The sequence below is a fragment of the Pelophylax lessonae genome, assembly GCF_965119305.1.
Source record: "Pelophylax lessonae genome assembly, chromosome: 8".
NCBI lineage: Eukaryota > Metazoa > Chordata > Amphibia > Anura > Ranidae > Pelophylax > Pelophylax lessonae.
In genome coordinates this window covers 58,505,806-58,530,665 of record NC_138775.1, presented here as the reverse complement: position 1 = coordinate 58,530,665, position 24,860 = coordinate 58,505,806, and the positions used below count along the sequence as shown (strand labels likewise).

Below are 24,860 nucleotides of genomic sequence, written 5' to 3'. Positions count from 1 at the left end.
AAAACAACCCCTTTTAAAAACAAAAATCACCATTTGATTGGGCTCAACAGTTCATTGAACAATCATGGAGTCCAGAGTCTCAATTGGAAATACGGCCTTAAAATGTCTATAAGTCACTAGGCTCAAGGTAAAAGTAAGGAAATTTCCACCTTTAAAAACATTTTATGGGGATTTAGCATGTTCAACTCATGAAATTTATGGCAAAAAGGAAAAAAAATACTAGGTTCTCTCCTCCATAAAATGGCTGCTGACACAATGTGCCAGACACATAAGACTTATTTTCCCCCTGTATTGTCTTCACTCAGAACCATTTCTGCAAGTGTCTAAGTGTTCTAGAACTGGGGACACTGCTGGATGTGGCTGCTTCTTCGGAATAGTCCGAAGCTCTCAGGCCTCTGAAGCAAATGAGGGGAGGAAAATAAAAAGCTGAAATACAAGGTTCATCTGATAAGTTTTACATTAAGCAATATAAGCTGGATAATGTAAGAAAGGTGCTTTTTTTTGGCTCACAAGAGTCTGAGTCTTGGTGTGCAAAACGAGTACTCGGCCATCCCACCATAGTATTCTCGCAGTGGGATTGTCAGGGAAGTCTTGACTGGGAAGTATTTGGTTTGTTTACCTATCAGGCGTAAATTTCCAGGCACTCAGTTCATTTTGGGCTTGTTCCAGTTTGTCTTTAGTCTGTTCCAGTTCGGCTTTCATTTTGAGGAAAAACAAGTTGATAGCCGGGTCAACCATAGTAGTTCTCAGCTGGGCAACGCTGGGCTGCTGCACTTGTTTGAGGTGCTGAATATGGTTTGTGCATTCCTGCATCTCCTGCTCCTTAGTGGCCAGCCTCATCACCAATATGTTCTCCCTCCGAGCGGAATCTTGCTGTTGCTGCTTTAGCTTTTCCTCAGATTCTCGAAGTCCAGTCACATCATTAGAATTCAGATCAGTATATTTGTTCTCCAGGGCCTGGACATAAGCCTCATATTGCTTCCACCTTAGAAGTAGCTCTTCCCTTGGTAAGACTTTAAAGTCTGCTTCAGAAAGGCAAACCTTTTTGGGAAGGGGTTCTTCGTTGGTCATTGTGACTTAGAGCGGGAGCTGCGCAACCCGAGCGGCTCCTGCTCCTCACAGCGCCCGTGCAGCACACCAGATGGAAGCGGCTGGGGGAATCCTCCTCAGGGTCACTCAATGGCTCCGACACCACAGATATTCGCTTCTAATGCTCTCTTCTCTCTGGTGCTCTCCTCGTACTCCCCGTCCTCTTCCTTCGTACTCTTCTTTCTCTGTGCTTCCCCAACACAAAAAATCATGTATTCTTAACTCAACAAAGTCTCTTTTGTTGCTCTCAGCTTCATCAAAATTTTCAAATTCCTTTTTTTTTTCTGCTGTGATCAGACTTCCAGGCAGGCTGGAGCTAGGAAAGAAATGGATAAGCGCAGGACATGGCAGGGTGGAAGGGAAACCATAAAGTGTGGGGTTAATTGTGTAATAGGTGGTAAAGTTATAGTGCTTACCAGATTGGCTGAAGAGACGGGGTGGTGGGGAGGAGTGTAGGAGCATAGTTTGCAAGCAGGGGTGTGGCAAAATCAGTTGGAGAATTGAAGCCATCAGATGAACGCCCTCCCTCAATTTTTGTTTGGTTACTTTGGGTTGGTGGTAGTTTGTGGCGGATGTTTTGGCAAATTAGGGGTCCTTGAAAGGGTGGAAAATCTGGTGTTTTGAGAATAAGTTGGGGAACCGTCGTTGGTATGGTGCCCTCTAGTTGGTGGTCCAATAATAGAGATTACGTTATGGTAGACCTGTAATGTGTGTGAGGTCAGCTGGGATTGTCCCTGAGGTGGTGTCTTGCGACTGGGGGCATAACTTAGCTAGTGGGTGCTGCAGACACAATGTTTAGGTAATATGGTACCTTAAAGGACTTCCAACCCAAATTGATCTGTAATGCTATGTGTTTTGTTATTTATTCATATGTTGTCTATAATAAAAGGCCTTATAGGCATTTAATCCCACTTTGAGTAAAGTGTTTTATTGTGTGTAGTGGGAGGTAAAGCTTGGGTAGGTAGCCCAGGGGGTCATTGGTTATTGGTGACCTCTGATCTACCCTGTCATGTTAGAGGGTGGCTAATTTCATTCTCCATGGCCCACTGTATGCAGCAGGAATGTTTTCACCCTCTCATTCTTACTCCCGAGATAGACTATGGACTATGGAAATTGAAGTTTACATAGAGCAGTGTAAATGACTGCAACTAATGTGCACTGCTTGCTCCAAATACAAGAAGTGTGGGGTTCAGGAGCTCATGGAGGACGTTACAAGGAGGTAGAAATTCACATTAAGAAACCATTTCTTAAAAACTAGATTACAGGGCCACTAAGTAATAGATGTATATGAATTATTCTTGGCGAATAACAAGATAGTGTATAGTGTTACTCCAAAGGTATGTTTTAGTAGTCTGAACATTCTAAGGACCTAGTCACACTTGGCCATTTGGAATTATGGGTGGAATTGCTGCGATTCTCCCTATGAATCCAAATTGCATTGGCAATCGGAGCAAAACACACAACACGTGTTTAGATGCCATTGATTCTAAGTGACACCCCAAACACCGTGCGATTTAGCCACAATTGTCATATGACAAAATCACAGTGCAATAGTGGCAGAATGCAACTTTGAAAATCGCATGAAGCTTATTGCCCAAAAAGAAGAGGGAGCTTCTTTTTGGGCAACAAACATGCATAGTGAAGCCCATTGCAGTGAATGGGCTGCCCTATGCATGACATGTGGATTTGCTTGAAAATCAGGAGCGGAAGCGCCAAGTGTGAATGGGGCTTCAGTTGAATGTCAGCCATTCTTCAAAAATGGAGCATTGTTTAGTTCTGTGATACCAGAATTTTTTTATGGAAACATATTCTCACACTTAGTTTTCCAAGTTGAGTTTTTTATGCTGTAAGAATATAATTTGTATCAGTATGAATAGTTATGTTTTATTTGCTTAAGATTATTCATAATTATGCACACGTTGTAAATGAAATATACTAACAGCATATGTAATGCTTTTTCCACCAAAATGCTTTATAGGCTATATGCAAATGACTAAAATAATGAAAGCTGTAAGAGTATAAAACATGGCAGTCAGCCAAAGTTCCTCCCTAGACATGTATATTGAAACTGTGTTAGGAATACCCCTCCATAGCCAGCTTTGCCACATTTTAGACATAGTTTTAGATAAGTTTCAGACATATATCAAATTGTCACAAGGTAATGCTAAACAGGAGCACCAAAAAAGATTAGAGGGGTTTTCCTTCATTTTAAATTCTCCCCTCTGCTGCTCTAAAGTAGCACTGCAGCAGAATAAAACCTCCTGCTGACCACTTCTTAATTGTGCGCTTAGTAGGCTGCCCAGGATGGATTACAGGGGCAGGGATTGCAAATGCACAGAAAAAACAGTCTCACATACCTTAAGGCCCGTACACACGTACCGATCGTCGGCATACAAACGTCGGTGGACGAAGGATCTGCCGATTGTACGCGTGTTAGTATGGTGCCTCCGACAGATGTCTGCGCACAATCCGCGGACAAAAGTCTTTCTTGCAAACATGAAAATTTTTGTATGCCGACACCAGAACGGACGATTGTTCGCCTGTCAGTACACAATTCGGCCGACACACAGCTACAAATCCCAACACGCATGATCAAACCAAATGAGCTTCCGGAAGAATTTTCTCTAGTAAACTCAACATTTTATTCAGAAAGAACTTTCGGCTCGCGGAAGTCCAAGAAATAGGTGAAATGCGGAGCACATGCTCATCTTGATAAATGTGAGAAGAAGGAAGATGCTGCTCATAATGCCATACTTTTCTAATAAAAAGGCATGTGTTCTGTTATGATGAAGATAATGTTTGTCTATTCTATCTGTTCTATCAAATTTTATAATTAAATAATTTGAACTCTTCACCATTATTTTTGTATTTTCACACCAAAGATCTAACTATTGATATGACCCTTTATTCTTGTCTGAATTAATGTCTAAAACATATTTTTCAGGTTATGCACAATATTAAACATGTTAACAAATTCAGATAGGCCATTTTTTATTTTCATTTTCTTTATTTTTTGGATCTCAGCAAAAAAAAACCAAAGCAAACATCAATACTTTCCGTATAATAAACTAAACATAAAAAAGGTCCATTTGGACAAAATTAAACTAGAAACTGGCAAACAGGGGTAAAATAAATAATAGGGGGTTACAAAAATTAAAGTTGCTGGTAACTGTAATCAGGTTGCCATGAGGGCAGGTTTGGATCCTGCTGGCCATATTGCCACTGGCCATGTGGCATTTGGCGAGGTGGTGGGTGTTGTGGAGGTGGAGGTGGAGGTGGAGGGCACGGGTGCTCCTGGCATGCATGGCTGTGCTCAGTAAGTATGCCGTTTTCAGCCTTTTGCAGCACATCAAGAATAATTTTTCTGGCATACTGACACTGCCTGAGGTCCACCTTATCCAAAATTTTTGCCGTCATGTTGCCGAAGGACTCATTGGCCTCCGGTTTCCGACGTAGGGCTATGGTGGCCTCCTGGATAAATTCATCGGTTATGTCATCCACGTGCTTCCTCTTTTGCCTCCGTTTGGCAGGAGGAGGTGGTGGTGGAAAGAGTTCCACAGGCTCCTCAGGCTCCGCAGGCTCCCCAGGCTCCTGGCTGCAACCTGGCTCCTCCTCAGTGACACTTCCCTGTTGATGAAATGAACAATTGATTAGAATGTTATAGTGTATATAAAAATGCATGTTTGTTATATTATTGTGAACAAATAGCAGACTTTACATACAGTGGCGTATCTAGGGTCTCCAGTGCCCTTGTTGAGGAGCTGTATTTGGCAACAACCCCCCCCCCCCCCAAGATCAATGTAAAACTGTAACCCACCCCCCAAAAAAAAATTAAAGGGCATTAAAAGTTTCTAATTTGCCCCTTGTTTGCCCAGTGTAGAGCTCTCTAGTGGGCAATCATTGTCTCAGGTGTGAAAAAGAAAGAGAGGGTTGAGAGATAGAGAGAGGGAGAGAAAGAGGGGGTGTGAGAGAGAGAGGAGGGGGGTTGCAGAGAGAGAGAGGGGCCTGAACTTGCAGAGGGCTTGATGTAGGGCATTGAGGGTGAAGCAGTGCAGGGAAACAGGAATAAGGAAGCCACCTGCCTTGCTGACCCAGAGTGAGAGACCAGAGACATGGAAGCAAGGATGGATGGATCATTTGCAGGAGCTGTTAGTTTTGTATTAAAAAAGGTTGAGCCAGAGGAATGCTGAGGCTACAGCAGTGTTTGTTAGGACCAGAGGTGTGCTGGGGATGCAGCAGTGTTTGTAAGACCGGAGGTGTGCTGGGGATGCAGTGAGAGGCAGTCTCAGTCTCCTGGTCTTTTGGCTCAGCTGCTCTCAATGTTTTACACCTGCATGAAGCAGCTCTCAATGTTTTACACCTGCATGAATCCGCCTGCAAACTGGGGGTTCTGGGGTGTGCAGGCTGAGTGGATTGTTAAAATAAACAATAAAACAATGCCAATGTTTTTGTGACCCACCCCCCTTGGCCTGCGCCCCTGGCGGTTGCCTGTCATGCCAACCCCTTGCTATGCCCGTTTACATAAAGGGTCAATTATGGTTTAGCTTATAATTTTGTTACATGATTACATTTTAGCAGACAATATATTGTGAAATGCCATACCTGAGTAAAACTCTCCTCCAGGAAATCCTCATCCTGGCTTGGATCAACCGACACTGAGCCCTCTGCCGAAGTAGAAGGCAGTGTTGAAATTGACGGCCTGGATTCCATGGTGTCTGCCAGGAATCGCATGTTATCATAGTACCACAGCCGTGGTACATATACATTCCGTGCACCTGCTCCAGACTGGGTGGACTCCTCTATTTTTTTTAACTCCCGCCTGTAGGCAGTGCGAATGCTGTTTATTTTTTTGCGGATATACTCAAAATTTGCCCCAGGACAGACGGGCTTGTAGAAGGCCACCAAATGTTCCATGGCCTGTTTTCTGAGTTTTCTATTTTTATAATCCGCGGACTTCACTTGCCACAAACACGGCAGTTGCCTGAATTCATCAATGAAGCTGATGAGGAAATTATGGCTGGTGAAATTGTCCACCATATTGCAGGACAGTATATGCCTGCAAGACACAAAACAACACAAAACATATTAAAATAGCATGCATTTTGGCACATAATAAAGATATTCCTAATAAAAGCTGTATAGGGCCCAAAACACACACTTTCTATTAAAAGAGTCGTACCTTTGTTTGTGAGGAAAAGTCGTGATTCGCCGCTCGATCGTGCTCCAACTCTCGATATGTCCGCTAGCGAATCGTCGGCCGAACGATCTGGCGTCCTTTAAATACAGCGCAGACGTCAACTCCTCCTCCAGTGGCGGGCTTGTGCAGGGGTGTGTACGTGCCGAAGATCAGGCCTACATGCGACACTCACACCTGAAGCAGTGGAAAAATCTTGTAATCAAGAATAATGTCTCAACAATCTGGGAGCTCAATTAGTGTGGGCCGAAGTGATTGGGCCACCCGAAAATCAAGGGCTACACCCATGTCAAAGCCAGAAATGGTGGAGATGGTCTCCATTTTAGAAAAAATGGATTATGATGGCAAGTTGGCAAATTACGATCGGCCCAATGCCAGGAAAGATGGCATCATGGACAAGGTGGTGGCCTGTTTGTTAAAAAAATTCGGTGTGGAGCGATCGAAAGATCAGATTCGGAAACGGTGGTCTGACCTCAAACACCGTGAGCAGGATCAGCTTTCCCAAATCCATCGGATTTTGAAAAAAAGTAAGTTTTATTTTTTATTTATTTTTTTAATCATGCAATATGTTTTTTATAATTTGGTGTATGTTGTATTAACATGTCTAGATTATAATGTCTATGTAAAAAGTTAGATTACTCATTTTAGTTGTCATGTCGTGATTTGATCGATCTATTGTTGATGTTTTAGTATATGACATTAAAAGTCAGGAAGCCATAGTTAAAAATATATGTATTGTGTTGCAACGAACGTTCTTTCCTGCACGAATCTTCTCAGCAAACATTCCTATTAATCACAGATTATTATTCAAACCTTTAAATAGGAGAAAAACGTAAACTCCGTGCCAAACAATGGGAAAGGAGGAGGAGAGGTTTGGCAGCTCCATCGGCAGTTGTGGAAGAAGAGGAGGACATGGGCCCAGATGGTGGCACAGATTCCACTAAAGGTAATTGGTTCCTATGCACTGTCAAACATTAATGTACCATATTTTTCGTAGATAACCATGTACATGTCTTCATATTTGTTACTAAAAGAGCTATCAAGCAGGGCACCATGTCCTAACAAATGTACCTCTTGTGACTTTTATGATATGGCCAATGTTTTGTATTATGTAGATGAAGACATTATGCCTGAGGTGATTCTGGTGGAGCCAACAAGTGACCAGACACCAGAACAACAAGAAGGTTGGTAGTCACAGATTTTTGTGTAGTGGGATCATAGAAATATGTGTATTTGCAATGATTGTTTAACCTTATATTCTTGTATTCCCTTACAAATTTACATTGCAGATGTTGCATCATGCCAGGATGTGGCATCCCCAGCCATGTCAGAACCCCGATCTCCTGGCAACTTGGCAAGCAGCGTGGAAGCCACTTCCGAAACTGTGGAGGAACCAGGACCAAGTGTCCAAGAGCCAATTGTGTGCCCACGTAGGTTTTTTCAGAATGATTTTTATCAGTGTTATTTTTAGCCTCCAATTTACAACACTAGTTCCCTATGGGAGCCTCTTTATTTGAATGGAAGTCGCACCGTAAGTCGGATCAGGATGCTCTGACTTGCGGGGCCACTTGCGTTGTGAAGATTTTTGAGGGGGAACTACACCAAAAAATTGAAGAACCCACCGTGGGTGTCCACCCCAAGTTTACAACCAGGCCTTTTGTGTGTGGTATTGAGTTTGAGGGTATGCCCACAACAAAAAGACAGCGTGGGTTACCCCCAAAACCCCTACCAGACCCTTATCCAAGCATGCAGCTTGTCAGGCCAGGAAAGAGAACGAGCAAGCGGACCAAACACCCCCTGGACCACAGCAGGACACATGCCCTCAACATGGGGGGGTTTTGTTGCTTTGGGCCAGGGGGCCTCTGCACCGCACACACAAAAGCACCTTGCTCCCATGTAGAGGAGGACAAGGGCCTCATCCCCACAACCCTGTCTGGTGGTTTTGGGGGGTCATGCGGCCAGGGGGTTCCTAGGACTTTGGAAGCAACCTTTAACAAAGGGTGGCCCCCAGATCCCAGACCCCAATCCCTATGTGAATGGGTATGGGGTACATAGTACCCCTACACATTAACCACATAAATGGAAGTGTATGTGAATAACGACAGGAGACGTTTATGAAATGTTCTTAAATATCTTCATCCGGTCTTCTCCACTCTGCTCTTTGGATCTTCTCCTCTCCACTCTTCTGCTGTCCAATCTTCTGCTCTTATGTTGTCTGCTCTTTTGCCCTAGGCTCTTCTTCTTCCTCCTGTCCTCCTCCGATGCTGTTGCCGTGCATTCTGCCCGTCTCTGGTCTCTGCATCTTAATATATATACATTACGACCATGCCCTCACAATGACGTCATCATGCGTTCACACCCCTAATAAATCTATAGTAAGCTCAGGAGACCGGCAGAATCATCAGCAACAGCATCGGAGGAGGACAGGAGGAAGAAGAAGAGCCTAGGGCAAAAGAGCATAAGAACAGGGTAGGTATTAACTCGAGAGGAATTTAAGATTACCTGGACACCAAATGTTTCTCTATTATTATGACCTCATGTAGGTGATTCACATTGACTCTTTTTTTTTTTTTTTTACAGACCATGTTTTACATAGTTGCACATTAGCCAAATTGACCCGTGAGGCTCTCCAATGCTGCGCAGACCTGGAACAAATAAAGGAGACTGCAACGGCATTACAAATCAAAATGCGCAATTTTGTGGACATGATTGGCAAATTTTAAGCCACAATTTTCCTACGTTTTTAATGTTTGTATTGGGATGTTCCTGATGTTACAAATTTTTTATAATGTTTTATGGCATTTTAATTACACTCAGATGTTAAAGAGTGTACCCAAGTTTGGGAAAAGCACTTTACAACACCCTAACCCTAACCCTAACCCTGTGAATGTTTGATACTAAAACATTTTTACATTCAACAATGTGTGTTCAATTCTTTATTAGACTTTCGTTGGGGGGTCGAGGTCTAAAGCTGTGTAAAGAAGCACTAAATGTATGATGGCTGTCCTATTCACATATTTACATGTTAATGAAAGCATTTTGGACACTGCCATATGCGAGTTGCTGGAGGTGTCAATGAAATGTTAAAGATACCCCCAGTTTTAACGCATATCACAGTGCGATCTGACATTTCACACAGGATCGGATCACACAAGTTTGAACGACTGTGCGATCCTATCCTGATGCGGCTGAATAAATGCATCATGTGCGACTTTTGTGCGAGTGCAGTGCGAATTGAGCCATACAAACTGTATAGCTGATTTTCACATGAACATCTGATCGCATGTAATAAAGGAGCAGTGCGCTACGATATTACATGCCATCAGATGTGCAGTGTGAATTGAGACATACACTTTGTATGGCTACATTCGCACTGAACACGCATACAAGTCGCACATGACCCTTTATTTCTGATGTATCTGGATTGGATCGCACAGTGCTTAACACTTGTGGAATACAATCCTGTGCAAAAAGTAAGTGGCGGGTCACCCTTATGCAATGCTGGAAGGCTGCAAAGTCGCATACTTCCCGCATCGCATAAGTGTGACTCAACACTCAAGGTACTAGCAGTCCTAGGATTCAATATGGCATTGATATTGCCAGTAGCAATCAGTGTAGGGAGATCAGTGTAATCTATAGTGTATTGCTTGTTCGTTGCTCTAGTTCACTTTCCATTACCTATATATATAACACTTTGAGATGAACAATGATCAAGTTTCACATAACACTGACATATCCTAACATTGGTGGGCAGTGAGAAGGATGTCATAAATGAACACAACATAACAGGTGTAGGTACTTTGTTAATACCCTAATGTATTATATGAAATATATAGTATGGGCAACTTCTGGACAATGAACACCAATGTAAGGTGACATTAGATGAACCTTGGGTGTGACCTAGTTCTCAATGTGACAGGGTTTGTGTACATTTTGTGGGGTGCAGAAGGCCCTTGTATTTACACCACTGGCTAAAAAATAACACATGGCCATCATCACTTTGGATCAGCTGGTGAGAGACTACAGTCAAGAAACACACTGATGAATGTATTAACCCTTCCAAAGTCACACATATATAACACATGATTAACCCAAATAATTGTGTTTGGCATATGTGCCCAAATGATTATAATCCACAATACAGAATCATTGCAATTTTTGTTTAATGTGTTGAAAAATAATATATCTCTGACATTTATCTTGTGTGTCCAATCTTTAACAAGATTAATGGGTGTGTGACAGTGATTGCTGCCAGGACACAGCTCCTCTCCCCACTAAATAGTCCAGATATTCCTGGCGGATCTGACGGGCCCTGTGTGATGCCAATGCTGACCGTCCAACTTCCATTGACGGCATGGACTCCACTTGGTTAGAAGGTTGGGCCTCTCCACTTGTACCTGGCATAGCAGGGTCAGTATCCAGTTGCTGCAATACATAATTTTGTGCATTCCTGCGTAGGAAGTTGTGCAAAATGCAGCAACACAAGACCACATTATCCACTTTGTACAGTGCCAGGTTTATGGACGTCAGGAATATCCGGAACCGGTTGGCCATTATCCCGAAGGCATTCTCCACAACTCTGCGAGCTCTGGACAACCGGTAGTTGTAAATCCTTTGGTCTGGGGTGAGGTTCCTCTGAGGGTAGGGCTTCATGAGATGCTCCCCAAGCGCAAAAGCCTCATCTGCGATAAACACAAAGCTCATACCCTCAACAGTTTGCTCCCTGGATGGCAGGTTCAGAGTGCCGTTCTTTAGACGACGAGCGAACTCCGTCTGATCAATAACTCCCCCATCCGAATTGCGGCCATTTTTGCCAATATCCAAAAAAATAAACTCATAGTTTGCATTAACTATGGCTAGCATGACTATACTAAAAAAACCTTTATAATTATAATAAAATGTGCCGGAATTCGGAGGGGGGACAATGCGGACGTGCTTCCCATCAATAGCACCCCCACAATTGGGAAAATTCCACTTCTCCAGAAATTGATCAGAAATCTCCAGCCATTGCTCTGCGTTTGAAGGAAACTGTGGGGAAAAAATAAAAAAAATAAAATTAGTGCTTGAGCACATCACATTATTAATTACACACACAGTTGTCTGTTAAATGCTTATGCAACTTGCTAAAAAAATATACAACAGGAAGGCAAAGGTTTGGATATGGGGATGTAACATCTACATACATTTATTTTCAAACTCCTATTGTTCTTATATTGTAAAGGGCCATACACACTAGAAGATTCTCTGAAGACTTTTTCGTGCAGATTTACCTTTTCTATGTAGTGCAAGGGCCTACCAGATTGCATAGGATTTGAAAGTGTTTGTTGGACCTCATATTATTTGGTTTTGGTAAATCGGAAGGATAAATTGTTCTGACAATCTTCTAGTGTGTATGGCCCATTATACTCACCAGCTAGAGCTGAGATTTACAAACTACGGCCCTCCAGCTGTTGCAGAACTACACATCCCATGAGGCCTTGTAATTCTCTGACATTCACAGACATGACTAGGCATGATGGAAATTGAAGTTCGTGAACAACTGGTGGGCCATAGTTTGAAGACCTCTGAACTTGAGCTTTGGTATATGCTGACTTTGAGATTTAGCATGTGGGTGGGGGATGGGTAAGTAAAACTGGGCATTTATACATCAATAAGGGCTTGTGGTCAGTGAAGGTTTTAACATCATTACATAAACATACAGAATCATAGGTGGGAATGGATGGACTGATGTATTTTAGATAAATCATTAACTAGGTACTAAAACATTGGCCAAGGAATAATTGTTTGAGGGAAAGCAATAAAATGACCCAAATTCAAAATACTGTTAACAGGCAATGCGTTTAGGGACACATAGGAGAGAATGGTGGGGTGGTTAGTGGGTAATTTTACAAATGGTTAAAGATAATCTACATCTTTACTACTATGTGCATGCGGACAGAGGGTAGTTTACAAATAATGGCCTGTGTCAATTGCTGTACATCCAAAAACATCATAATTCGGGTGAAACTAGTAATACATGTAATGTAATGTAAAAAATTAAACATACCTTGATATAGTCCTTCTGCAAGACCTTGATGATGGCAGAGCAGGTCTCAGGGATGATGATACCAAGAGCTTGGGGGGAGATGCCTGTGGTGAACTTCAGATCCTGCAGGCTTCTCCCTGTTGCAAGATACCTCAACGTCGCAATTAACCTTTGCTCAGGAGTAATTGCAAGCCGCATACAAGTATCCTGCTTCAGAATATAGGGGGACACCAGGGCAAGAAGACGGTAAAAGATGGGATCCGTCATCCTCAAATAATTCCTGAAGTCATCAGGATTATTTTCCTGGAGCTCCCTCAGCAAGGACATATGAGAAAATTGATCACGGTTAAGCAACCAATTTTTCGTCCAGGAGGTCCGCTTCTTCTTCCTATTGCTCGTACGTCATCTCAGAGCCAAAACTCCAACACTAACGACAGCAACGGACGAATTCACGGTCGCCATAATAAATTCTCGAACGATGTCTCGGAAAATAGCGAAATGTCGTCAACCAAACAAATGCTACCGAAATCAGCGCGAGATGCCCAGAAGGGTCACGGCCAAACACTCACTTCCTCTTTTGTAGCGGCGAACGTGCGTGGAACGTAGTGACGTCATTTTCTGTCGGAAGACAAATGTCCTGGGCAAGTTTAGAGCACTTTTCAACAGACAAACAACAAACACACCAGCCGCGAACATTTGTAGGACGTTCTGTCGGCCGACGATCGGTACGTGTGTACGGGCCTTTAGCTTGATAAATGTCCCCTATAAATCTAAAATGGGTTTTTTACATAGAGACCTACTATATATCAGCCTTGTTCATACACTTAACCTGCCATTCTAATGCTTTTGTATTTTTCCAAGTCCTCCTGACACAGAAGATTTTTACCAGGTTCAAAGGCCTGCAAAAGTTTTTGAGGCCTTAAAATGGAACTGAAGGCAAAAAATGGCACAGGCATGTAAGCTGAGTGATAAGGGAAGACCCAGAAAGTAGGCACCCAAAGGGAAGACTCTGCACACACAGTGGTTGAGAAAGCAGAATATATTTTTAATCGTTCCAGATACAACAGTTAGGTCTCTTTACAGAAATGACTGAGCAGCAACACTCACAACTGGAGAATGAACTCACAGCAGCAGAGCAGTAGACCAAGGCCGGCGGCACCTGGCACAAAGGCAGCAGGCAGGCAAGCGCAGCAAGCAGTAGAGGGGAAAAGTTTCCCAAGTAGTCTGCGCCAATCACTATACTGTCCCTCCTCCTCTGGAACCTGTCCCTGCTCTAGGTTCTATGCTCCATGTCAAGCGGGTTCCTGTCCCTAATCTCACCACACACAGAATGAGCGCCAGCAGCTCTGCCCTCAGCAAAGATGGCTGTGGGTGGCAGCGTTCAATCGGAAAGCAGCCCAATCCGATGACCATTTGGGGCTCTAAGAGGAATACATATTCCGAGGAATACATATTTCTACTTTCCTCCACTCTCCCTGCAAAGCAGATGCAACCGAACCATGTGGGAGGTCAACATGCACTTGCCTACAGACCCAGTACCAGTACCCAGTGTGTCTTAATGCAATGCCTGGTCTGCAATAAAATACATTTTCCGGCCTGAATGCAATCCTCTGCAAACTGTACATGGGACTGCACATGCACAGCTCTCTTTACATTTACGTATCTCCGCCGTTTTGCGTTTAGATGTGCATGAGCATAAACTCATTCTTTTGGCTAGAGTATTAGTTTATTCTAGTCACTAGAATAAATGTATGCACATAAGGGCACATTTAGATGCATCTACACGCGTATGCATGTAAATTACAGTGAAAAACTCCACTTTAAATGCAAGTTTGGGGCTTTTTTTTAATGCCTCTAAAGTGCCAGGATGAATGACTCCTGTTCATGAGCAGGAGTGACTTCATCCTGCACCGGCCAATCAAGATGACCAACAACCGACACCCAGATAAAAGCTGAAGAGAAGATACCTTTGGAGCAGAGGTGAATATCTGTGCCTTTAGTTTAGCGTCAGAGCAGAATTTTACTTGAATGGAAAAATACATACTTTTTACATTCTTTTGTAATATATTGCCAAAGGTCTACGGAAACTGCCAAGTGTGTCTTCTTTTAAGACCTTCTGTGCAGTGAAAATATTCGGTGTTGTCCATTTCTGCTTTGGTCTGGTAAGGATATCACAGTGAGATCTTTTTTTGGGGGGCCTGGACCCAGCCGGGAACTAAGCTGAGTTATGTTAGGGCCAAAGAGTCAGGATGCATTTTTTGAGTATCTTCAGAGAAGGCTACCATGCTGAAGAAGGTCTTGAAAAGCTGCTGCTGGATGGACATTGCATAGGGACCTCATTACTTAGCCAGTACTGGACCGGAAGGATTTGCCCCATTAATGACCAGGCCATTTTTTGCGGTTCAGCACTGCGGTTTTTTAACTGAAAATTGCGGGGTTGTGCGACACTGTACCGAAATAAAATTGATGTCCTTTTTTTCTCACAAATAGAACTTTCTTTTGGTGGTATTTGATCACCTGTGCAATTTTTATTTTTTTTTGCGCTATAAACAAAATTAGCGACAGTTCTGAAGAAAAAAAAAAAAAAAACAATATTTTTCATATTCTGCTGTATAAAATTCCCAAACAAACAAAAAAAAAATAAATAAAATAAAAATGTTTCATCATTTTAGGCCAATTTGTATTCTGCTACATATTTTTGGTAAGACAAATTGCAATAAGTGTATTTTAAATGATTTGTGCAAAAGTTATTGCGTCTACAAACTAGGGGAAAGATGTATGTCATTTTTATTTATTTATTTATTTTTTACTAGCAATGGTGGCGAGCTGCGATTTTTAGCGGGACTGCGACATTGCGGCGGACAGATTGGACCCCTAACTGACATTTTTTACACTTTGGGGGGGACCAGTGACATTATTACAGTAATCATTGCTAAAAATATGCACTGTAACTGTAATAATGACATTGGCAGGGAAGGGGACAACACAGTGGTGATCAAAGGGTTAAGTGCTAGCCTAGGGGGTGTTTTCTAACTTTATGGGGGGAGGGACTTGTGAAATGACCTCAGAAACCTGTGATCCTATATAGAAGGATCACAGGCGCTCTGTGATAATTTCAGAGAGAAGAACGGTAAGCTGTGTTTACAACAGTTGACCGTCCTTCTCTCTCAGCGGGGAGCGATCGCGGGTGCCCGGCGGCAATCGCAGCCGCCGGTCCTGTGGATCGGCATCCCCGCTGCCTAGTGGGGGCAGGAGCGCACCGCCGGCGTCGCACGCTCGCCCCTCAGCACCAGAGTTGTATAAAGTACTCGAAATCCATACTTGAGTAAAAGTACAAGTGCTCGATCAAAAAGTGACTTGAGTAGAAGTGGAAGTGCTCGATCAAAAAGTGACTTGAGTAGAAGTACTAAAGTATTCAACATTTTTTGTACTTAAGTATTGCAAGTAGTTTTTTTTTTTTTTAATTTTGCTACTCAAGTACTGAAAGTAAAAGTACCAGTAGTTTTGAAAAAAAAAGTACTGTGTTATGTAGTTATTAAAGAAAGAAGTCAAAAGTTTGAACATCATATTGTTTTTTATTATTTCAAATGCAGCTTTTATTTATACATACAGTAGCATTTATTTTCGTATGCGCTGATAATACACATGTTTTGAGCTTCATGAAACCTGCCATCTACTGTTCTGGCAGTGGTAATTTTTATAATTGTAACGAGTAACTATGCAGCACAAAAAAAAAAATATTGGAGTAGAAGTATTGAAATCATCGCAAAAATGTAGTGAAGTAAAAGTGGAAGTAGGAGAAAAAAATTCTACTCTAGGAAAGTACAGATACCGCCTTTCGGTACTTAAGTACAGTAGTGAAGTAGTTCTACTTAGTTACTATACATCTCTGCCCAGCACCACGTGCGCAACCGACGTAGGGCCACATCGCTTCGTGCAGTCAAGCCAACCTGTTGCAGTAAATAAGCAGCGGGCGGTCGGCAAGTGGTTTTAAGGTACCTGTGACTGCTGGGGTCAGAGGACCAATTCCTATTGGGAGGCTGATACAGCTGCTACCAACATATTAAAGCTACCAACAGCTGTTCTTAAAGGATCTACTAAAGGCATTGGAAGCAACATTTATTGTGTTGCTACCTGGGATTTTTTGCTAGTTTTATGTGGTATGCTATGCCCCAGCCCTCCCTCTCCAAGTTTTTGTAGCAAATAAAATATGATAATACTAAAGTGACTGGTGCCCAACTGTTTGTTTTTTCCTCACTGCAAGCCAAGAATCCACCTTGGGATGGCAAAAAGCCAGCCTTTCAAGATGCTTAGGGGTCACCACTTACTGCCCAGGAGTAAGGGGGTGCTACAGTCTTTTACTGAAAATCCATTTAATGCTACACATCCATCTAAGGCGTCCCTGTCCATAGCACTGCTGCGCAAGATGAACAGGTAAAAAACTGTGTTACAGGAAAACTCAGAAAAATAAAAACTGCTGTGTTAATGCGAGTGACAGACTGCATTATAATTGTCATGTTTTATTAACCATAGTTACTTTCGGAGAAAAGTGAGGTCACTGACCTAGCTACACTGTCTTGTAGGAGTGCTTTGATCACGAGACTAGATGAACAGAACTTTCCTATTTATAAGAGTTTCAGCTGTATATATAGCCATTTCTCTCCAGCTCGGCATTAAAAACGCTGACAGTTTTTTTCATTTATTATATTGTATATACAAACTAAACTGAGGGTTTGAAATCAAATATGTTGGCAATGTACACCAGGGACTAGTTAGGTCAGGCGAGAAAGCCGTGATTATAACGGCGATAATCTATTTTTGTATTGTGCTGACTGGTTGTGCATTGCTATCCATATACGCAGATGGGCATTTATTGTGAATCCTTCTCCCAGATAAACTGTGCCTCATTTGTCCAAGCAGATGCAGCCGGAATTTAGCCTGAAACAATATAAATATTAATTTGCTGCCTTTTATTGGAAACCAATAAGAACATTCAGTCCAAGGGCAAAAAATAGTTGAAATTGTATAAGTGGGGAACATGAATCCTAAGAGGGAACAGAAATGTACTTAGCGAAAGTTGCAGACCTATTTTTGTTATCGAACCCACTATATAAATGAAAACAAGTATTTGTGAGCGAGCGCTCGTCATTTCAAGAAAATGATTGTTCAGCTGAAACACAAGTGTTTTATTTTACACAAGAAATTTTGCAAATGCTTATATAATATTGCATTTTAAAAGGAACCTTTGACTGTAGAAATATGGAAGCTCCATTGCTGACTTGCATTTAAGGGTACCAGGCTGTCAATCACATCCTTGCTTCATGGCTTGTGTGACGGTACTAACCGTCACTGGTAGTGAAAGACAGATACTGAGAATATGGCTTGGATTGCTTGAAATGGGGTCTGTATTTACACATATGCTAATGTGTATTGTACTTCAATGGCAGAGACAGGCTCTCCCTATTGTTTGTGTATTGAGGTGGGATGTGGATTCTGTTAAGCCTGTCTGTCCCATTGTTCAATGTTAATAAACTCACATATTGTTTCTGTCCAGATGGCTAGATAATTAGTTCAGGTTAATTCTATTTCTGTATACAATTTAATCTGCATTTGATAATGAAATCAGGCAACCCCTGACCTGTGTGTGGTAATCTAATCAGGAGAGGGAGGTCCATGCTGTATATAAATTCTGTGTGACTGTTCATTAAACAGAAGATTCCAGGACAAGCTAAGTTGTCAGCTAGCTTTGTATGGGGGCGGCTGGAAAATCTGATATCTATGTTCACGACTGGGAGGAAGCTGTATACTGGCAGAAGTCCACAAGTACTGTTTGGGTTGCGGTTCTGTTACAGCTTGGTAGATACTGTAACTGCTCTTCAACATGCATGCAGTTCATAGGGTGGTAATGATCAGATACTTTGTGGACAAAGCCAAGCCCTACAGCCCTACCATATTGCTTAGCCTTTAAAAACAAATAGTTTGCAGTAACATTAGGATTAAATTTAGTTTAGGCAGCCCATACAGTCATTTTTATTTTTCCATTCAATGAGCTAAAAAAAAAAAAAAAGGCCCGATTCTCCCATCCACACATGGAGGTTGATTTGGGGAATCGCTCCTGCTGAGCCTTTGTATTCTGATGGTGCGAAGACTTCTCCGCCACCAGAATACACTGATCAGCGCTGCCTGCTATAGCTGGCAGCTCCGATCATGCTGAAATTTTCCAACAGGCTGACTGTGCAGATCAGTAGATCGAATTCAAAACAGCCTTGACCCATTGAGGCATGGACACCGCTAGACCTCTGAAGGTATCTGGCACCAAGTCGCCAGTAGCAAATCCTTTAAGTCCTATAAGTTGTGAGGTGGGGCCTCTGTGGACTGAATTTGTTTTTCCAGCACAAATGCTCAATGGGGTTGAGATCCTGGAATTTGGAGGCCAGGTCAACAACTTAAACTCGTTGTTGTGTAACTCAAACCATTCTTGAGCCATTTTTGCAGTGTGGCAGGGTTCATTATTCTGCTGAAAGAAGCCACTGCTGTCATGGAATACCATTTCCATGCAGATTTATACTTGGTGATCAACAACTTTTAGGTAGGTGGTTAATTCAAAGTAACATCAAAGTAACATCCACTTGAATGTCAGGACCCAAGGTTTCCCAGCAGAACATTGCCCAAAGCATCACAAACCTTTACCTTCCCTTACTGCTTCCTGGTGCCATCTCTTCTCCAGGTAGTTGACACACACACACACACATGGCCATCCACATGATGTAAAAGAAAGTGTGATTCATGAGACCATGTCACCTTCTTTTATTGCTCTGTGGTGCAGTTCTGATCCTCATAGGTGTATTTGACTGTAGATACAGATTAGCATGGGTACCCTGACCAGTCTGTGGCTACGCAGCCCCATACATAACAAACTGTGATAGCCATTTTTTTTACTTTCAACACATTAACCTCAGGGACAACATGTTTACTTGCTGCCTAATATATCCCACCAACTTTTAGATGCCATGGTAATGCCATGGATGCCTTGGATATTCACTTAGAGAAAGAAAAAAGTTCACCTTTAGTAGCATGTTACATGTTACACCCATAGTCTGGGTGTAACATGTTACAAAAGCAGCACCAACCCCCAACCCATGCCCTTCCCCCCTTATCCCCCATTGTGCCAGTAGTCAGGGGATCATCTCCAATAGTGGCACAACTAAAACCTTTGGGGCCTCTAGTGCAAGAAACCATGAAGGGTCCCCCTTACCCCCCGGGCGGGGCACTTCCCTCTGAGCCTGGTTGTGGAATGCCAGGGCCCAGACATGGGAGTAAGTCACACATGTGCAAGTCACAAGCAAGTCTCGAATCTTAACCTTCAAGTCTCAAGCAAGTCCCAAGTTACTGTGGCGAAAAGCAAGCAAGTCAAGTCGAGTCCCTGCAAGAAGTCAAGCAAGTCAAGTCAAGTCATTTATTTTGGTCAAGTCACAAATCAAGTCAAAATGCTGATCTACCCCAATTTTCACCTTTTAAATCAGTTAAAAGTCAGTGGTCAGGAAAGGTTTTGTTTTATTTTCAACATTAACAAAACTGCTTAGTGCTATTTTCTTGGCATAATAAAGAAACACTTTGAATGCCCAAACAGCTCAAAATCCTTAGTCCGGTCATGTTTCACCACCACAGTCACTAAAAAATGTTAAGTATTTCCACTGTTAATCAGCCAGTGTCCTAAAAATCAGAACAGACTGAGGTGTTTTAAGTGACTGTGGTATCAGAAACATAACAGGCACATTCATTTTGCTTTAACACATGTTGAGAAAATGCAAATATTTAATACCTTAAAAAAGTAAAGTAATTTCAAGTCATATGTCTCAAGTCAAAGTCAAGTCTCAAGTCATGAATACCAAGTCAAAGTCAAGTCTTTTACTAATTTTAGTCAAGCAAGTCTCAAGTCCTCAAACTGGTGACTTAAGTCTGACTTAAATCAATTCAGTGACTTGAGTCCCCCACCTCTGCCAGGGCCTGGTCGCAAGTACGACCTTTGTAACTCTGGAAGTTCCGCCACTGGTGTCAGTAGCTTATGTTTTAGTCGTTTTTTTTGCAAAATTTTTTAACATTTTTTTTACAATTTTTTAGGACCCCCGTTGCAGAGCTTAGGTGAGATATCAGGGGACTAAACAGACCTGTGCTGTTCCACCTCTGAAATAGAAAAAGGAGACTGAGAACACAGCCCTCAATCGCCTTCTCTACAGCCTCAGCTGCACAGAATAAATAGTCAGGAAAAGCTACAGAGCTTCCTGTCCTTTGATAAACAGAAGCATAGGCTTAATCCTGAAGGAACTGACAGGCGAGGGGGAGGGGGGCCGGAAAGAGCACAGGGGAGCTGGAGAGCACACGGGGGTAGCAGAAGGAAGCTAGATTGAAGGAGCGGTGAGGCTAGCTGCATGTAGAGGAATTGGTCTCTCCATTTTCCTCCTGCAGCTGCTGAATGCCTGCTCCTCCTCCCCTACCCTCCAAAAGGCATTCAGATGGGCTGCAGGAGGAAAATGGAGAGACCAATTCCTCTATATGCAGCCAGCCCCACTGCTCCACCTATCCAGGCACACAGGGTGGGGGGACACACCGACCCCCTACAGCATAGTGCCGGGTCGCAATTACGGCCCCTGTAGCTATGCCACTGCTCTCCAAGCACCCGCTGTCTCAATTTAAAATCAGAGCAGCTGTGCGGGGTATGTCCACACAGCTGCCTCATTCATTAACAAAGTTCTGTGAGGGAATGAACTACAAGTCCTGCCTGCCACCACTGCAGACATCTTGTAGTTCTTAATGAACTGTGAGGGCACTAGTGAGCACCCTTGTACTTCCTGATTCTTCCTACTCTAAAGTAACTGTCTGCCCAGAAGGGAGGTAACAGCAGACATCTGTACCGAGAGTCTCCAGAAGTCTAACATTGCACCTGCAATCTGCTGATCGCAGGAGCAAAGCTCTGCAGGCTCCTAAGTAAAAAATTATAAATTAAACTTTTTTACCTACAAAACATGTGCATTTATTATTTTTTTTACAAAAGTGAACTTATCCTTAAATGTGTCAGTGGTTATAAAGATGTGGCTGATGGGTGTATTGTCAGAACCAAAATCTCCCTAAATCTCTCCTAATTTCTAAGGGTGAGTGAACTAACTTTTTGTTGTTAATCATCTAATTTTCAAAAGATATATAAATAAGAAAGCCAGCAAGAGGTAAATCTCTTTGTAGCATGAGATTACAGAAGCAAAGCTCATGCAGAAAGCAGGGAACATACCATGGCATATAAGTGTTAAAAGATTCTCCATTAGATAGGGAAAGGCCATCTAGCTGTTGTTCCACGCCATGTGGTAATGCTCACAGAGAGAGTTAGAAGTTCACAGGGAACATGGAAGTGTGCAGAATGTTTGGGGATTTGGGCTCGGATGTGCATCTTGAGAGACTGTAGAAGGTTTCCAGGAACAAGCCATTACTAGACAAGAAAGCCCTCCGAGACGGAAAGTGTGATGCAGATTGTGAAGACTCCAGTTATTATTTAGCAAATGTTTGCTTCCAATCAAAGAAAAAAACAAAAAGAAAGAACATCACTAAAAAGAAAACATTTATTTAATCAAAATGTATTTAATTTTAGATTTCTTAAAATACATAAAATCAGCAAATTTTAAAATAAATAAAGTGCTTGAGTGGCCAATTGCCAAGCTCAAAGGCTCGCACTTGATGGAGGGTGTACAAAGCAGTATGCAAATATGGATTTCCAGAAACGTTTGCATGTCCATACAATCATTGCTGTGGTTACAACACAGAATTTGATAGTGGACAGAAGAGCTCTTGGTACTGTATGTTAGGGCACTAGATGTCTGTCTCCTATGCAGTGGAGGGGTTTAGGGTTATCTTGTATTTGATTTGTAGCACTCTGCTAATGTAACACAAAAAATAATATCGGCATTAGCACTCTATTTCATGTCACTTTAGAATATCTGGAGATATTCAGATTTATCAAGTTGACACTGCACTGTTTAATTAGCACGGGGCACAGATAAGATCAGCCCACTTATCTCTGCAGTGTAAAATGATTGCCATCAATGCAACAAGCGGTAATTATATAGTAATTTATCAAACCATTATAATGTAGGGAGGCTAGCCCTGTGGAGCTGTCTGAATGATTGGAGGGCCTGGGTTAAATGATGGGTGGATTAAACTTTTTTTTAATTTTAGCACTGAAAAGACTTAAAATTATTGATACTATAAATATAATCATTTGTTATAGGAAAAACACAGGCAACTAATTTACTTGAACAGAGAAAACAAAAATCCTCCCTTACAGTGTGCTACATGTGTTAAATGCTCGTTTAGATCTAGGGTACTAGACAAATCAGTTTTACTTTCCCAAACACCCAGTCCTACAGGCCCCCCTCTATGATGCTCGACCGGTTCTGGCCTCTTATTCCCTACGCTCCAGCAGTTGAAGGTTCTCTGATTTCATCACTGCAGGGCAGTGGCGGCTGGTGCTCAAAAATTATGGGGGGGGCGCAAACAGAAAAATGTAATAGGCATTGCTTTGCGTCAAAAAACGCTGTAAAAATTTGCGTGACTTTGAGGTCGCAAAAGTGTGAAAGGGGCCTTCAGTAATTAAGGTACAGTGTGCACCCTTTCAATGCAGAGAGACCAGCGTGCCCCCTTTCAATGCAGTGACCAGCGTACATGCCCCCTTTCAATGCAGTGACCAGCGTACATGCCCCCTTTTAATGCGGTGACCAGCATACATGCCCCATTTCAATGTAGTGACCTGCGTACATGCCCCTTTCAATGCATTGACCAGCATACATGCCCCCTTCAATGTAGTGACCAGCGTACATGCCCCCTTAGAATGTAGTGACCAGCGTACATGCCCCCTTAGAATGTAGTGACCAGCGTACATGCCCCCTTAGAATGTAGTGGCCAGCGTACATGCCCCCTTAGAATGCAGTGACCAGCGTACATGCCCCCTTAGAATGCAGTGACCAGTGTACATGCCCCCTTAGAATGTAGTGACCAGCGTACATGCCCCCTTAGAATTGTGTGACCAGCGTACATGCCCCCTTAGAATTGTGTGACCTGCGTACATGCCCCCTTAGAATGTAATGACCAGCGTACATGCCCCCTTAGAATGTAGTGACCAGCATACATGCCCTCTTAGAATGCAGTGACCAGCATACATGCCCCTTAGAATGCAGTGACCAGCATACATGTCCCCTTAGAATGTAGTGACCAGCGTACATGCCCCCTTAGAATGCAGTGACCAGCATACATGCCCCTTAGAATGCAGTGACCAGCATACATGTCCCCTTAGAATGTAGTGACCAGCATACATGCCCCCTTTCAATGCGGTGACCAGCATACATGCCCCATTTCAATGTAGTGACCAGCGTACATGCCCCTTTCAATGCATTGACCAGCATACATGCCCCCTTCAATGTAGTGACCAGCGTACATGCCCCCTTAGAATGTAGTGACCAGCGTACATGCCCCCTTAGAATGTAGTGGCCAGCGTACATGCCCCCTTAGAATGCAGTGACCAGCGTACATGCCCCCTTAGAATGCAGTGACCAGTGTACATGCCCCCTTAGAATGTAGTGACCAGCGTACATGCCCCCTTAGAATGTAGTGACCAGCGTACATGCCCCCTTAGAATGTAATGACCAGCGTACATGCCCCCTTAGAATGTAGTGACCAGCATACATGCCCCCTTAGAATGCAGTGACCAGCATACATGCCCCTTAGAATGCAGTGACCAGCATACATGTCCCCTTAGAATGTAGTGACCAGCGTACATGCCCCCTTAGAATGTAGTGACCAGCATACATGCCCCCTTAGAATGCAGTGACCAGCATACATGCCCCTTAGAATGCAGTGACCAGCATACATGTCCCCTTAGAATGTAGTGACCAGCATACATGCCCCCTTAGTATGTAGTGGCCAGCGTACATGCCCCCTTAGAATGCAGTGACCAGCGTACATGCCCCCTTAGAATGCAGTGACCAGTGTACATGCCCCCTTAGAATGTAGTGACCAGCGTACATGCCCCCTTAGAATGTAGTGACCAGCGTACATGCCCCCTCAGAATGTAATGACCAGCGTACATGCCCCCTTAGAATGTAGTGACCAGCATACATGCCCCCTTGGAATGCAGAGACCAGCATACATGCCCCTTAGAATGTAGTGACCAGCATACATGTCCCCTTAGAATGTAGTGACCAGCACACATGTCCCCTTAGAATGTAGTGACCAGCGTACATGTCCCCTTAGAATGTAGTGACCAGCACACATGTCCCCTTAGAATTCAGTGACCAGCACACATGTCCCCTTAGAATGCATTGACCAGCACACATGTCCCCTTAGAATGCAGTGACCAGCTCACATGTCCCCTTAGAATTCAGTGACCAGCGTACATGTCCCCTTTCAATGCAGAGACCAGCGTGTGTGCGTGCCCCCTTCAATGCCCCCCCAGACCAGTGCACTTACATGGAGCCCTGGAGCAGCTGTGGCGGCGGCTTCAGTCCCAATTCC

The 24,860-nt window shown here is 43.0% G+C and overlaps 1 protein-coding gene across 1 annotated transcript; it reads right to left on the bottom strand.

Moving 5' to 3' along the window:
• Positions 1 to 210: 210 nt before the first annotated feature.
• Positions 211 to 1,289, bottom strand: LOC309561322 (pre-mRNA-splicing regulator WTAP-like). Its single transcript, XM_082265181.1, has one exon. It carries the CDS (start codon positions 1,069 to 1,071, stop codon positions 616 to 618), a length of 456 nt encoding a protein of 151 aa, XP_082121307.1. The 5' UTR covers positions 1,072 to 1,289; the 3' UTR covers positions 211 to 615.
• Between the last annotated feature and the right edge of the window lie 23,571 nt (positions 1,290 to 24,860).